Raw genomic sequence first — 17050 nt, 5'->3', positions numbered from 1 at the left:
ATAAAGAGGCTTCCTTCTGTGGCTCTTGTACTGTAGTAAGAAAACGACCTTGTGCTCTGAGCACTGGCTGACCCTGACAGCTACAGAGATCTAAACCTCCAAAAGACAGGGGTTTTCCAGGAAGGTGATTCTGCTGTTGGAATACTGAGGAAACGGGAGCTGAGAGGAACGACATCTTTTCCTACACCATCTGATACTCAATGTCCACACATAATTGGTCGCTTTTAAGGACAAGCGGGCTAACCCAGATTTCAGGGGGTTTCCAGAAATCTTGACCTACACCAAAAGTGGGCATTGCACTACCTATAGGAGAAGTTTGGGTTCATTGGTGTGTATATTTGTTTGGTTATAGAGAAAACTATCCTTGTCTTTTAAAGAAACTGAACAAAGGGCAAAAACTTAGCCTTCCGTTTTCTCAAAACAGCATTTTTCAGGATAAACCCCTTGTACTTTAAAGCGACCAATTACACAACTGTATGGGTTTCAAAAACATCCCCTTGGGGATTCAAAACAAGGCCATTCGCAGCATAGCCCACTGTGGTACCAACAAGGTTTATGGTCACATAATGGTGCTCTCACTCTATGCTGAAAAGGCAAACTGTACAAATTTTCCAACACACACACCCTATGTGTACCCTATGAGTGGAAAAAAATCATCACTGTGGCAATAAGTAGAAATCTGACCTGGAATAAATACGGGAAACAACTTTATACATCATGTGATGATATCTTGAGTTCAAACAAACCAGAGACACTGAAGCTAAATTCTGAATATCAAAGTAGGGGTGTTGAAATTATACAAAACTAAAATTTCATCTGAATTCATTCTGAAATTTCAAACACATACGGCAGAAGACGACAATAAGCAAAATAAGAGGGGGACCAAAACAAAAAAAAGAAAGAAAGAAAGAAAAGACATTTTACTCTATTTGTAGCACAGTTGAGTAAATATATGTTTGAAAAAGCCAGCCAAATAATTCCTTTTTCCTCTACTTTTTCCCTTCCAGCTTTCCTAAGCACAGGCCAGCTAAAAACAAAACTGACAACAGAATGGACTCAATTCTGTTTTTCTTCCACAACTCATGTGAAATGAAGTGTCCTTTTATCTACAACAATGCTCATACACATTGAAACCTTGACTGTTACAGTAAAAAAGCCAAATACTCTGGCCACCTACAAGACCACCTTGTACCTGACCCTAGAAGTGAATGAATGCCTTCACGAAAATATTCCACAGCACGTAGAAAACTTGCCAACAGCTTTATCTACCCTGTCAGACTCCAACAAAAACCAACGTAGTGGTTATGAGGCCCTCGGCCTGCATAAAACTTATTAGAAAAAAAAGAAGAAGCTTGAAATGCTTTTAATTAACACAAATTTACAAACATCTTTGAGCACCAAGCTCACGGCTACGCATTTCCACTTTCTGGTAGCCCTGCATATCTCTCATGTAGAAAATATTAACTGTGTACAGAAAACGGCTAAAATAAACAGGAGAAAACAACAATAGGAAGAAGTGGAACCAAACTCCTACCTATGTAAAAACTGAACAAAACCAACGGGGACATATTTACATAGTACTGAACCTACCAATGCCAAAGTCATCAAAATCCAAAAGAAAAAAAATAGTACCAGAAAAAAAAAAAAAAGCAAAAGGTTGTGCCAAAATCCTCGAATGACCTGTTTAGAAGTACCTCAGAACAGCATCATCAGCATACACCATAGAGGGACCATGACACAATCGATGGAAGAGGCCAGAAATGAAATGGGAAATTTAATTTCATAAAATAATACATAAAAGAGATAAACATCAAGGGTAAGCGAAAATTAACCAATCCACTATGTACAAATTTTTCTTTTTCCTCTTTTTTTTTCATATTTTTTTGTGGGTAAGTGTCAATTGTTGAATACAAAGGTACAGTTGGCTTGTTCCGAGTACAAAAAGAAAGGCATTCACCACAAAACATTAATGGAAGCATATCTTCAATCTGATCATGAGTTGGATGCAGATGAAAGAGGATATTTTTCAATGTGAAAGCAACATGATCATTACGAATAAAACCTGTTAATTAATAAATAATTGATAAATACAATTTGACAACCAAGTTATACAGCTTATAACTAATTCATTCCTTCATATGCAAAACAGTCAATGAGCAATACAACTTGTCCACGCAGGAAATCCAACAGCACTCAAACCTAGACACAACGCTTTCCGTTCTCTCCGTTGCAAGTAAAGCTGTAATATGTAAGTTCATGAAAGCACCAGCGTATTTCTGTGACACCACGGCTGTCTTGGGTCATGACTGATCTCAAGTCTGCTTCTCACAGACGTGGCGGGGAAAAGGAAGATCCAAGCTCTGTGGACCCAGTGTCAGGTGGATCACATTGTCCGCGTGACGGATCAAACGAACACCGTATACCCGATGGGTCAGGTTAAGTCTGGTCCAGTGAGCTAAACGTATGGTATAGTATGGGGTTTTACGGCGCTCACAACTGCATAAGGTCATATGAGCTAAACGTACCACCCTGAGGAACATTCCCCACCGTATAAACAAACGGCAACAAGGCAAACTTATAAGCCCAGGCCTCTGTTGGGTCGACATGGCCTCCTTCAAGCCTGCCCGTGTCTCCACAGATCCCAGGGCACAGCTCAGCAGCAGTCGGCCTGCCCCACCTCCCCATGACGACAGTCCTCCGTGGTAATACTGTTGTGGGGGGTTCCAGGTCCCCAGCTGTCTGTCCCAGACGTCTCCCATGAGCCCCGGCCTGCAGCACGGGCCAGTCACGGGTCAGGCCGGTCGGCCCCACACCCAGGCAGGAGATTCAAACAGCCGTAGTACTGCAACAATATCTGGGATGTGTGCACTCTTGGCATTCAGAAAAGATGCACACAAAATATCAGCGCCAAAGTGATGATTGTTCAACAGGCAATGCCCTGTTATGAGTAACATGAGAATGGATCAACAGAGGAACACGAGATGTAGGACACTGGCCGCATCAACAAAGCCTTTCCCTTCACTTTGGGGGGGGGGGGCGCGGCGTTGTCACCATGATGGCCTTACACTTTCAGAAAGGCAGCGTACCTTTCCCACCACCACCCATTGGGACTGGGCTCATCGAAACATCTTGTGACTGTGCAACAACTGACCGCGACCACACAATGGATAACACGACATGGTGGGAGAACACAGGGGTCCACTCTGCTTGGTGAGACCATTGCACAGGTCAAACGGTACCCTAAATGCTGAAAAAAAGACTGTGGAAATATCATGAGCACTCTCTGTGTGTGACTGTTAGAATAAGCAAAACTAGTCCAACATCACAGGGTGCAGAACAAGTAGCAAGTGCAGGTGCACACTCGCTGCCATGTGTCGGGAATCCTACATGGAGCCAGAGCACGCACGTCCTGGTGAGCTTCTCCACACATTCCCCAGTATGACCAGGACATCGTCTCAGCAGTGGGTTTTCCCCAGACGAACACGCCATGCCCCTGAACACTGTGGTTCCCCGAGTAGCCTTTTGACTGTTCCCTTTACAGAACTATAGCTACGTCACAGGGAATGTTTGACCACTCGCCCATATCCCACCAGCAGCAGCGATAACGATGTCCTATGAACATGTATGACAGGAGGTTGGTATCGACAACGATGTCCGGTGAACATGTACGACAGGAGGTTGGTATCAGACATCTGCAGTCCACCACCCTCCACCCCACTGACCAGCGTACACAGAAAGAACTGTCCCTGACAAAAGCACTCTTATCATATTCCTGATGAGCATGTTGGTGTCCAATCCAAGACTATTTGCCCCTCACAGCAGACCCTCCCTGACTGGAAAGGAACCCTTCTGATCCGAGGACTTGACCACAAAGTGACACTGTCTGCACGTGTCCGTAATGAGGGCGTGATGGTGTCGCTCGCTACAAGCAGGTACAAGCCTTGGTGACTGAGACATCTGAAAGTCCAAGAGTAAACAACAAAATCGTTCCTGATGTAGAGTGATGACTGGGTGGCCCATGATGCAACAGGTCAGTGCACTGGACGTCCAATAGCTCCGGTGACTAGAAGGCAGAATCCCTGTCAGAGAACAACCCAGCCTCACCCTGAACCAGTTCATCAACACAGCCAGAACACCATTCAAAACATTGCTAGGTATAGCTTCTCTTGAGATCTCAAGTGCATTCCCCCCCTTTTTCAGAGGCAAGACTTGTAAAGAATGATTTTTCATTTAAAGTCAAAATTACACAAGTCGACCACAAGAATGAGCACATTCTTGATGAACAATTCAACCCTACCTCCCCCCCCCCCTCCCCCCAATTCTAGAAAAGAACTTTATGGAACATATTACATAGAAAAATAGAGCAATTGTCTTACTTAGTGCGATTCAAGTATGTACACAAGGGTGGGGGGATAGGGGTGTGACATTGAGACCACACATTCACTTCCTCCATATACTCTCTCAAGTATACATTTTCAACAGAAACCTTCCACCAACGGAAACCCGTCACTATCAAAAGAGAAATTCCATGCAACTGAAAACATTTCACACAATACTGTACACGTGCCGGGGCACTGGGAATCACAGGATTTATCAGAGGTTTGCCACCACGGCCTTCTGCAGAAAACAATCTCTGGGAGTTTCCAGAAAGCCTAATCGTGAGTTCACAAGTAGTCTCTGAAAGCTCGCATAAAGATTGACGTTTTAAAACAACCACTTCTGACAAGTGACGCAAAACTACAAGATGAGTTGAAGCACTTGTCATATCCAGAGAGAGAAAAGGCCTCCATGCATCAGTGTGAGGTGATGAGACAAATGGTCACGTCTACAACCAGCATCTGATGCACAAGATATGTTGTTTGGCAGCATTATGGTTGGGCGGGGTCAGGGGATGGACAATGCAACACCTCACTTGGCACGGCCATCCCCTTTCCTCCTGTCAAACTTGCCGGCTACTGCCCGGTTCTCCTTTGAGTTTCTCCTTCCATTAACCGGCCGGGAGTTGGGAGGGCCCTCCACACGGGGCGAGCTGTCTTTGGTAGCTCGGGGAACGGTACGGTTGGCTTGTGGCTGGCCAATCTGCTGTTCTCGCAGTCCATTGCCAGTGGGGGCGGCCTTGTACGTGGAATTGCCGCCAGGGGCAGCACAAGTCTGAGGTGCACTAGGGTTCCCGCCAGATGTTGCCTGGACGTTGTTGGCCACCACAGCGGCCACTGCTGGAGGTTCGGCAGCATTCACACCATTGTTACCAGCAGCCTCCCGGTTCTTCTGAGCTGCTATTTGAGCATATGACAGTTTGGGGCCACTTGCTTCCTGTGGAAAATTCAGTTTTTTCGTTTTAGTATGAGTTTTACAGTACTTGCAACATAATTAAGTAAAAAAGGTCTCAAGATTTAGAGGTGTTACTAAATTGCAATGTACAAAGAAAAGAACATGGCGAGAAAGGAAAGATAAGACACTTTGTAGGAAAGAAGGAGCAAACCACAACAGAGCACCCGCCAACCACCCACCCAGAGGAAACAAATAATGACTTTTTTTTAAAAATCAGTATAATCAAGCAATGAATGTTTACTGTAGCAGAGCAGACAACAAGCTCCTGGTGACAAACACGGCACAAATTCAGATGAAAGCGCTTACTGCGCTATTGGGAACCAATTTCCAAAACAATTAAGTCTTTTTTGGTGGGTTTTTTAAAAGAACGTTTGGCAAAAGCAATGCTTTTCAGACTTTGGCAACTGCTGTAGGTCTTGGTTTGAATTTGAAACAAACTGGACAAACCAGAGCTGCAAATAGAAAACAGCATATAGCAGTGGACAGTGACTAGCAAACTGCTGGGAGAGGTGGTGGAGGAACACATTTCTCCTGCTTAGTGTAAGACACCGCTATAACACCACTTTGAAACCAAAAAAAACCCGATTCGTTGATTATTGTCCAGTTTATGAAATTCAATTTTGCAGTGTAACAACTTTATAGCCAGTAATCATAGAGAGCTCATCTTTTGACACAATGTGTCCAGCTGCGCAGTAATTGATTTCACAAAAAAAAAAACCTGATTTTTACAAGAAGCAGTTAATGACCAAGCCTTACACTAAGCCGTCGATGATTTAAAACATTTTCTACCAAACTTACGGCAGGGGCAACAGCACAGACTGGCGAGACCATCTGCTGGGCGGCCTGCTGTGGTTGTGGCCGCACTGAGGGGGCCGGCTGACCCAGACTGGGACGTCCAGCCAGTTCCATGTGTCGCTGGCCAGGTGCACCCACGTTGGCCACAGGTGTGGTAGCCTTAGGACCTCTGGAAACACAAACATGACAAAAAATACAAATAATAAAACATTGAAGAAACACAATGATTTTAAAAGAGAAAGAATCAAAAAGTTTCAGGGACTTTAGGGACCATAATAAATAACAAATAACTAAGAAAGTACAAATAAAAAGGTTGTTTCTTAGATTGTTTTTTTCTTTCTAACCTGGTCTGTTCACCAACATCTGCTCAAAGAGAAGCACGTCAACACAGTAACAGCCATTTAGAGCTACCAAAAAGTAATACTGACTGACAGAAATAGCAAAGGGAGATACAGAAGTAGTACCAACCGCAAGCACCCTCCAATCCCGCACTAGCAAATTTCCTGGCATCTAGAAAGAAACAAAATACAAGCTTTGAGGATTACCTCTGAGGTAAGGGAGCTCCAAGCGAGTCCGATGCTCCTTGCACATCCGGAGCCACTCGCACGTCCTGACTTCCAGCATCGACGTCGTCATCGGGTGAGGAAGAGGCGACCTCGTCATCCGCCGCCGGCTCGCACACCTCAGCTGACCGCACCTCCACCAGCGCTGGAGCGGGCAGGGACTGAGGGTGGCTGGCCGTGGTGTTCCCCGCCGTGCCGGCCGAGGAGATAGAGGCCGCGGCCGCCGGGACAGAGTTTGGGGCAGGGGTGGCCACAGGGCTCGGGGTGGTGGAGGTGGCCCTCACAGACGAGGCCACAGAACTGCTGGCACTCGTGCCACCTGGCAACCTGGGCCGTCCACGGACAACATCGGCCAGCTTGTTCTCAAACATGTTCTCCGAGGAGGCGATGTTGCTCTGTACAGTTGGAGAAAACAAAAGTAAAACATATAAATCATCATCATCATAGCCTTTCTCAGACTGGATCAGGATATAGGCCACGAACAAACACTTTCCACCTTTCCTTATCCTGGGCTAGTCGCTTGATGTCACTCCATGTCTTCCCACTTTTCTATACATCCATTTCTGTGACTCTTTTCCAGGTTCCACATGGTCTTCCCCTTGATCATTTACCTTGTGTGTTCCAATCTCACACTTTCCTGAAATAAATCATACTCCTCTTTTTTCCATATTTTTTCCTAGTCAGTTTATCTGCTTTGATACTGAGCTGCTGATCGTGTTGCTGACCAGCTAATGAGCTAGAGTAGAAGATCTTTAAAACTTCTAGGGATGCAAAGACATTGATTTTTGTTTCCGTATATGAAGACATGAAGGACTCCCTCCCCTGTCCAACAACATGATATAGCAATCCATTTTGAAATCTCTTCATTGACACGATACAACCATCCAGTATCGAACCAAATAACGCACTGTGCTAGTGGAGGGTGGGAGGCAACTAAATATCAGATGACAACACTTTTGAAAATTCATATGGTTAGTCAGTGAAGGGAAAGGGAGATCTATGTCAAAGAAAAAAAAATGAGGTTTTGATAAAATAAGCAAAGCAAATAAACAAGAAAAACCTGAACACCATCACAAGGGCTTTTACAGGAATATATGCGAGTGTGACAATGAAAACCCACTGTTCGGGTGGTATTCCTCAATAAAAATGGGCCGTACATCTGAACAAAAGAACTGACTGAGCAGTAACACTTACCGTAACTCCAGGCAGGGGGGGAAATGAGTTGGCCTCCATGGTGAAGTTGTCAGCAACAGGGGGAACCTGAGAACTGAAGTTGGCTCTGTTGGACTGATTCCTTTCATTCTGTCGCTGTAAGAGGAAAAGAAACATTGTTAACATAGATGGCTTTACAAAGACTGCCTTACACTGTGATGATTTAAACCCAATAATTGGTGCTATACAAGTTTTCAGGCTTTTGGTCCAATATACTGGTGCCAGACTGTCAATGCATTTGTAGCAAAAAGAACACATTTTACAAACAATTCAGTCTTTAGCAGGCAACTAGTATTATTCCCTTCAGAGATGGGTGATATGGTCACTTATATCTGATACCACCGGCAACTGTTCTACACAATGTGACAATTTATAGGTGACCTAACAAATCCTTGGCAGAGCCAGCCACACAAAAAAATTACAGTAATTTTATTTAGACAGAATGGGGGATTTTGATTATTTGATTCAACTTCAGCATACTGATGTTAATTTTTTTATTTTATTTTACTTGAAAGTACATGGTCTAACATAGCAAACCCACAAAGAACACCAAAAGCCAAAACTCCAGAAGCTCCCTGAGATTTACAACATTATTGCATCTAATCTCAGGGATGATCATTTTGAATTTTGATTTCAGATAAGATTTATATGGCGTTATTGAGAACAATAAAAGCATGACATTAGTACTGGGAGCTGGCAGCAAAGAGGTACGATGTCCAACGACACATAGTGATAAGTGCTTAACTCTTTATCTCCTAGGGGGGTAAACCCGCTACCGGGCCCTTTTTTGGTGCTAAATCTAAAAATGACAAAAAGGTAATTAAATGGGTCATTAAATCGAAACAAGCAAACCTTTTTGATAGTTCATCGTCTAACTTCTGGTAAAAGAGATCTGTTTTCGGCAATTGCGGAAAAGTAATTTGATGTCGAAGTCGTTGTAAAAGAATGTGCCCAAGCCGCTTCAGTGGCTTACCGGCACAGCAGTTCCGACCGCGAGCTGCTGGGAGCAGCTTGCCGGAGATAAGGAGTTAATACTAACTTTGTGATATCCATACATACAACATTCTTCCAATCCAGTAAAAACTAACAATGATGAGAACAGAGAAACAAGAAGAAACTTACACTGCTCCTGGGATTGTCCTCTCTCTTGCGTCTCGGTCTTCTGAAAGGAAGTAAACAGAAAAAATTCAAATCTTATCACAAGGAAAACCTCATGTGTAATGAGCTTAAAAAGTCTCCAAACTAATAAACGGCATTATAAAAAGCTAATTAAATCTCTGGCAGTGTTATTACCTAGCACAGTTACCAGTATACCACAAGGGCAACAGAGGGAGCCATGTACACTTCAGAATACCACAACATCATAACAAACATTTTTTTAGTCCATCAAAACAAACAAGTTCAAATTTTCTTTTGTGAAAAATTATGTTCTAATGAAATTGTCACAAATCAGAGAAAGACAGAAGTAAAACTGCACATAATCAGCTACGCAGTTTAGGCTATGGTGAGAAATTGAGCTGAAATAGATCATACAGGTAAAAGCATTTCATGACAGCAATATATGTGGGAGGAAAGAACCACCAATACTTAACAATAATGTTCTAAAACTGGACAGTCAAAAGTCTACTTCTCTTTCATAAGTTTCCACTAAGAGGGTTTTCACACATCACAAACCTCTTACACATACCTATTATAATTAAATTACTATAATACATTTGTATACTATAAGAACTGCATATCTCCACGTTACATACAAGCCCCATGAAAACTGATAGCATACTTCTCACAGTGCTACCCACACATTCAATCATGCAAGCACAACAGAAGGATTTTGTTTCTTGGCATGGGCCTTTGCAGACAGCAATTAAAAAGACATCACTTATCAAAAACAGACATTAAAATCCACCAGTTAAAACAATTTAAAATTCTTAAAGTTGCTGACAATTTAAAACAAAGTATCATGTATACATGTTTTGCAAATTTATTTTTTTCCCCTCTTGACCAACTTCCTTTATAAAAGCAATGATCTTTCCAATCAACAGTATCAAAATGCATGTCTGTACATTTGAAGCATTCAAAGTACAGTTGAATTCAAAACAGCAACAAGCAGACAAGAAATACAAGCACCTACCTGTCATTCCTCCCACCCTGGGGGGCGTTCTGGTGTTGTGGGTGGTGGTGATGCTGCTGCTGATGCTGAGGGCCCGGTGGGGGCGGGGGCAACTGATGGTTATGATGATGGTGAGGTGGCATAAGTCCATGCTGGTGGTGGGGGTGGTGGCCCGCCCCCTGGCCTGTCTGTTGGTGTGGGTGGTGTGGGGGCGGCTGGGGCGGGGGCTGCTGTGTGTGGTGCTGGTTCACCGACACGTGCTGGTGGTGGGGGGGCGGGGGCTGGTGGTGGTGATGGTGGTGCGGGTGAGGGTGGTGGGGGGCCCCTGGCTGGGAAGGTTGCTGCTGCTGCTGGTGATGATGGGGCGGCGGCGGGTGGTGATGGTGACTATGGTGCTGTTGTTGTTGTTGCTGTTGCTGGTGATGGTGGTGAGGCAGTGGTGGTGGGGGCTGGTGATGATGGTGATGAGGGTGGTGGCTCTGGTGGTGTCCCATCGGGGGCGGGTTGTTCGTCTGGGGAGGCACGGTGCCTGTGGTGTTGCCGCCCAGTCCCGTCTGCACCATCAGCGGCTGCTGGTGATGCTGCTGCTGGGGCTGGAAGTGCTGGCCCGTGGCGGCTGCAGCCGGATCCATCACTGCGGGGTTCGGGGCCACCACAGCGCCGCTGTTCGACGCATGCTGCTGCTGCTGCTGAGGCTGGGTTACCAGCGGGGTGATGTACTGGTGCTGGGTGGCCGGGGGCTGGGGCATGACGGCCGTCACCTCGTCGTGACGTCGCGGCACATATGCTCCCTGCGGCACCAGGGCACCGCCATTGCCGTCCGCATTGCGGGGACTCGACCGGGCCTGGCTTCCCGACACAGTCACCTGGGAGGGCCGGTCACTCGGGCGCTCCGACGCACTGCGCTCCAGGTTACTTTGTCTGTTGGATCTTGGAGGCCTGGGAACAAATCAGGAAAATGATGAAAATAAATCCCGGCACTGTCGACGTTGAGAGTTTGAGTTTAAAAATGGTTAAATAATTTATTAATCGTCGTTCAATATTGGTAAAAAACAAGAAAGATAGAACAGAAACAATCATGAATTTCTGCAGCTGCACAGAAAACCATCATCACCAATACAAACAAAATAACTGTAACAGGTTGTTGTGTACATGTACATCAATAAAGTAATTATGAATAAAAAAAACCTGACTCGTTATCTTATGGCAGATCAAGTAAGCACTATTAGCTACAACCCCTGAAATACACTTCAGGCACTCAAAACTGGTGTATTTTAAAAAGAAATGAAAGATACGGCATCATTGGTGCACATTACACTCTTAAAAAAGGAGCATCTGACAACATGAGGTACATCAGCAATTAAAAAAACAAACTCAAGAAACTCAGCATGTGAGCATGAGTGAGGGTTATCATAAACGATACTGGTGGAGAAATGCATTGAGTTGATACCCAAGGAGTTTTGAGTAAATAGACTTAAAATCAACATAATAATCCTTTATAATTGTTAGGGAAAAGTTAAGATGGACAGAAACAAAAAAAGGGCTTTTCAAAAAAGCAGTAGGAACTACTTAAGGGGCCCTCCAACTTTTCGCACAGTCAAAGAGAACTGCTTGAACTATAATGTAAACCATAATGGAGACCGAAGGTGTGAAGTGTCACTTACTTGGCAAATCGATGCTGGGCATTTCCACTCTGCACCAGGTGCGGCCGAGCCATCGGCGTGCGGATGTGCTGGGGCTGAAGACCATTGTTCTGCATAATCTGCATCGCAGAAAGGACAGATACAGGTGAGCTTACTTTCATAAACAATCTTGTGAACAAGTTATGAATCCATCAACGCATTGAACAGAAAAGGCATTAGTAGTCCACAATGGCAAACTTCGTTCTTATACCTTCCTTGAGTCCACGGCCGATTACTTTTAACCGTAAGTTTCATAAAGAGGCGTCACAGCCAATTTAGTCCGTTGTAATTTAAGTCCCTTTTTCAGTTGGTTTATCTCATTTTCTTTACATGACAAAACACTTCAACTCATCTCAACAAATGACCGCTATTGGTTAGCTTGTTCTCCGGCATTTTCCAACATAATACAGTAGTCTCTGCCTTAGATCCCAATGCTAGAGAGAAAGGAAAACGCAGGATCTCAGCTGATTCATCAGGGGAAGGATCCATTGTGAATCATGGTCAGGCCCTCACTTATTGAAAAAAACTCGCTGTTACGCTGACAGGGTCTCGTTCAGGTATACCCTCACCATATCTGGTCAATAAATAAGAAAGCCTTATGAATTTGAATTTCATTGTTTATTTTCAAGATGGCAACTGTTTCCATAGCAACCACTGTAGCTATGCCAAAATAAAATTGCGTATCAAGAGATTTTTCTATGCCTAGCTTATGTGTGTACTTAGATTTCATCTCGGGCAACAAACATAGAAAATGGTCCTCAAGGATCACTGCTCCTGTTAACCAGTCCAAAATTTACAGCTTACCATCTCTGACAGAGTTCCGCGCTCCCGTCAAAATACATTATTGTACTGTGACAGCACCAATTAAAATCCAGTGTCTAGCAAATTCGGGGGATGAGATGAGAAACAACAGCGATGGTTAGGGAAAGTACAGTTGAGTTCACAATTCAATGTGACTGGAAAGTACAGATGAGTTCACAGCTCAATGTGACTGGAAAGTACAGATGAGTTCACAGCTCAATGTGACTGGAAAGTACAGATGAGTTCACAGCTCAATGTGACTGCAAAGTACAGATGAGTTCACAGCTCAATGTGACTGCAAAGTACAGATGAGTTCACAGCTCAATGTGACTGGAAAGTACAGATGAGTTCACAGCTCAATGTGACTGCAAAGTACAGATGAGTTCACAATTATTCAATGTGACTAGGAAAAGTACAGATGAGTTCACAGTTCTTCTTCTTCTTCGTTCTCGATGGCAGCAGCTAGACAGTCAGTCCGATGTCGCGTACAAACTGTGTAGTTCGTTTCAACTCTGAAAGACTGCCATAGAGTTTTTTCTCAAGGTCACAGTTCAATGTGACTGCAAAGTACAGATGAGTTCACAATTCAATGTGACTATCTGTCGCAGCCTTGCAGGCCCTGCCCACCTAGCTTGAGATGTCAGTTCAGGCAGAAGGCTCAAATGCGAGTGTGATGTTAGGGGAAAACAAACATATTGACGAGTTAACACGTCTGCATGATCCTGTCAAGAGCAAACATTGTACCCACGCAATGGAGATGTGATCACATTCATGAGAGTGGATGATCTGTGATGAACCGGGCAGATCAATAATCACAAATTAAATTTCGATGCTTGGTTGATCCAAAAAGCTGAATCTTACACAAATGTAGACCTTCTGTGTGGGATCTTAGAGGTGACTTTTATGTCGTAAAAATTCCATTTTCTTGAAATGGCGGGATCTAAAGCAAACCCAGATGGTCAGCAGTGGGATCTCAGGTGTAGACTACTGTATAGTGAAATCATATAAATCCTCCCCCCCCCCCCCCCCCCCCCCCCCCTCCCCCACACCATAGACTATTTGTTAGTGATGCTTGGAGAGTTCCAAGTAAACTCTTCAGTAAAACAGCAAGCTCAACATACCGAAGCATACTAGTCATAATTTTTAAGAGAAACTTCCTCAGCATAAAAAATGGTGAAAGCGCTAAATAGAATGCTTTGAAGTAAATGACAAAATCTTTATTAGGGAAACTTTTATCTTTTCCCCCCATAAATTTAGGACTTAAAAATCCTCACATTGTGACCCTTTAATCTGGACCAACACCATTCCAAGAGGGTGAAAGTCTTGCATCCTCTCAATCAAATGTTGGGTTGTGAAATGTAGACAAAAATTAAGACCATGCTTGCCCAGATAATCCCCCTCGAGTGTAGAGCTGGGCGAAAACTCGCTTCCCGAACCGATTCCCACGATTAATGCTACGGAAGAAAAGTTCCGACTTCTTTTACGTAAACCATCAGTTACCAGTTACTTTAATAATTAAAATCTCTTTTTTTACAAATGTATTTTTGAAGAAAAAAAGTTGATGCTTCGAATAAGGCTATAAGAGTAAAAGATCTTGACAGGCCTCTAACCACCTCAAAGTTCCACAACCACTCCTTTACTGCTATTTACAATGTACAATGTTTATGTTGGTACACTCAGCTGTCCATAAAATTTAAATGTCCGAAACTTCAGTGCATGCTGATTGGCCTTGACATATATATGCATCAAATTGTACGTGTCAGCTAAAATAACTAACGGCAGATTCAACCAAGCAGAACTAAAGTACATCTAAGATCATTTTTCACGAGCCTTCAAAAAAATATCATCCATATGGATCTAAAACCTGGGCCTAGCACCAAAACCAAAAGAACATTGTTAAATACAGAAGTAGTCATGCAGGCAGGGTGTGTTGCCATGCATGTTAGACAAGAAATCTCAGGGAAACATTACAAAACTTCACCGTTTCCTCAGTAGGCAGTGTACAAAATGATTTTAAAAAACTTGAAGTGACCCCCCTCAACCATTCACCTTTGCTCTTTCAGCTTTTAACTGACAAAATTCACAAGTTTATTCTCACTTGATCACCTTCCAAAGGTGCAATATTATATAAGAAGAATTGAGCATAACGAAGCATCCAAAAACAAAAACAAAATCTAACAATGCAAAATCAAAGAAACGAAAAAATTAAAAGGACTTTGTTTTAAACAAATCTTTCACAGCCGTTTAACAGAATGGTAATTCAAAGATCTTTAGAAAAATTTGACTTGTGGATGTCTTGTCTCGTCTTGCAACCCTTAAGAGATGGCTTTGGATTCTGTCTTGTATACTTGATATTACTTTCAGTTCAATTCCATACAGTGTCAAAGAAACTATGCAGGGAAAACATGAGATGTGACATGATTAAAAACAATCAGACCTAACCAATTGCAGTATCTAAGACTTACTTCTGGTTGGAAAAGCTCCTGAAAACCAGTCCACTACTTTCTCAAACACACAAGTAAATAGAAGCAATTGTGATCTTGTGATCCCAGGTAGCCATTTATGATAAAATGAAAACAATATAAACATTTCTTTGACCCTGTAGAATCTAATAGAAGCAAAATCTTTAAAGATATTTTGTTTTGTCCTTTAGTTGATTTCTCTTTTTCAACAATAAATAAATAAACAGCCTTTTCAACTGGTAAGGAAATGGGAGTTTGTCATCATAAACAACAGAAGATAAGAGCACAGGCAGGTTTCAGCACACAGGAGCACGCGGAGGCACGTAATAGTAGCAGCACACCATGCGCACGCCACACCCCTTGGGCCCCCCCTCCCCTCACCCCTCAGGCAAAGCCAGTTAGAGACAAACCAGTGAGTGTCATCAAAGATCAATCAAGACGGGGGAAAAGCCTGGACTTATTTACAGGGACAACCATTGACCAAACTGAAAGAACTTTTGCCAGAAAGCTATACTGTCTACTTCTACTAGAGGAGAGAACTTCATAAGCTTCTTTTAGAAATAAAAAAATGGGCTAAAAAAAAAACAGCTACAAAGTGCAAATGAAAAACCTGCACTTTGGAGAAATTTCGCACGAAAGCACTTCCTAAAAGAAACTATCAGACTTGCAGATTCAACTGGCAACAAAGACTTTGAAAAAAGAAAAAAGCTTGCTGGTATAGTCATCTAAACAAACCCAACTCAAACAGTAAAATAGGAAGATACAAAACAAATCTGTTAACAGAAAAATCCAAACCAGGATACAACTGGCAATGAAAACCGAAAGGGGAAGGAAAAAATGATACAGGGGATGTGGGGGGGCCCAGAACGGAAAGGGGCTCTCCGTCAAAGCTACCTGCTGGCTTGCCGCCCTTCTCTGCCTGTAGGCCAAACAGATGGCCTCAATACTCACAAGCCCGGGGTCGAGTCCTGCAGCCCCTGGCCAGCCCTGGGTGATCATTTGGGGCACGTAGGGGTTCATGTACATGCTTTGGGGGTGAGCTCCCTGTCGAAAAAACAGATCAGTACCTATGTACTGGCAGTAGAAGAAAAAAAAAAGCCATAATTGGGAATATGAAATTCAAGAGGTCACAACACCAAGATGTTCCGTCTGGTTTGCTTCTTCTCTCTGTCACAATATACATGTTTTTGGGTTGTCGGGTTTTTGGGTTTATTTTCAAATTCCCCCAGGAGGTAATAAAACCAAACAAAGCCAGTGTCAAAAGACCCTCAGCTCTGAGGTACACATCTTGTTGTTATGATTGACATAAATAAACAAGACAGATCAAAGGTTACAACAAGAGGGATGTTGACATGGCAACAGGACATGAAGGAGGTCGAGGAAAACATGAGGCAGATCAAGAATGGTGCGTGTGTGTGTGTGTGTGTGTGTGTGTGTGTGTGTGTGTGTGTGTGTGTGTGTGTGTGTGTGTGTTGAAACTAGGGCAGTCCATGAAGACACAATGTAGGTTGGGGTGAAACAAGGGTGGTCCATGAGGACACAATGTAGGTTGTGGGTGAAGCAAGGGTGGTCCATGAGGACACAATGTAGGTTGTGGGTGAAACAAGGGTGGTCCATGAGGACACAATGTCGGTGGTGGGTGAAACAAGGGTGGTCCATGAGGACTTACAGGAGATCTACCACAAACATGATGGTGCGAAGAGGACACAAAGGAGATCTTACCACAAACACATGATGTCGCAAAGAGGCCACAAAGGAGATCTACCACAAACACATGATGGCGCGAAGAGGCCACAAAGGAGAGCGGGAAGGAAAAGGGGAAAGTCACAGCATTAGCAGAACACAGAAAAACACTGAACAGAAGCTCTACATTTTTATGAAAGAATATAACATTACAAAGTTTTAGCTAACATGGTTTACTGAGTAGAATTTGTGCACATAATCATATTCCCCCAGACGGTCGAATGCTGTTTTCAAACAGTTCAACGTCTCTGCAACTTTCTCAAGAAGAACCCCACAAAAACATTTCAACCCCATCCAACACTATCGACAAACATTAACACTTTGCCACCTCAATCAGCGATGTTAACCACC

The 17050-nt window shown here is 43.5% G+C and overlaps 1 protein-coding gene across 11 annotated transcripts in view; it reads right to left on the bottom strand.

Moving 5' to 3' along the window:
• Positions 1–810: 810 nt before the first annotated feature.
• LOC101856923 (trithorax group protein osa) overlaps positions 811–17050 on the bottom strand; it is a 60185-nt gene continuing 43945 nt past the window's right edge. For 9 of the 11 annotated variants that reach the window (XM_035972301.1, XM_035972302.1, XM_035972293.1 and 6 more), the window contains exons 12-19: positions 15851–16030; positions 11676–11773; positions 10033–10950; positions 9024–9063; positions 7884–7997; positions 6672–7084; positions 6130–6295; positions 811–5313 (exon numbers count right to left, since the gene is read on the bottom strand). In XM_035972301.1, the coding sequence (XP_035828194.1) occupies positions 4909–5313; positions 6130–6295; positions 6672–7084; positions 7884–7997; positions 9024–9063; positions 10033–10950; positions 11676–11773; positions 15851–16030 (2334 nt within the window). In that variant the 3' untranslated portion in view covers positions 811–4908. The remainder of the gene's footprint in view (positions 5314–6129; positions 6296–6671; positions 7085–7883; positions 7998–9023; positions 9064–10032; positions 10951–11675; positions 11774–15850; positions 16031–17050) is intronic. The other 2 variants (XM_035972300.1, XM_035972303.1) reach the window with 2 other exon arrangements.

Source organism: Aplysia californica, unplaced genomic scaffold (assembly GCF_000002075.1).
Source record: "Aplysia californica isolate F4 #8 unplaced genomic scaffold, AplCal3.0 scaffold00643, whole genome shotgun sequence".
NCBI classification, from domain to species: Eukaryota; Metazoa; Mollusca; class Gastropoda; order Aplysiida; family Aplysiidae; genus Aplysia; species Aplysia californica.
Note: the sequence above shows the minus strand (reverse complement) of the source record. Positions and strands in the feature narration are given on the sequence as shown.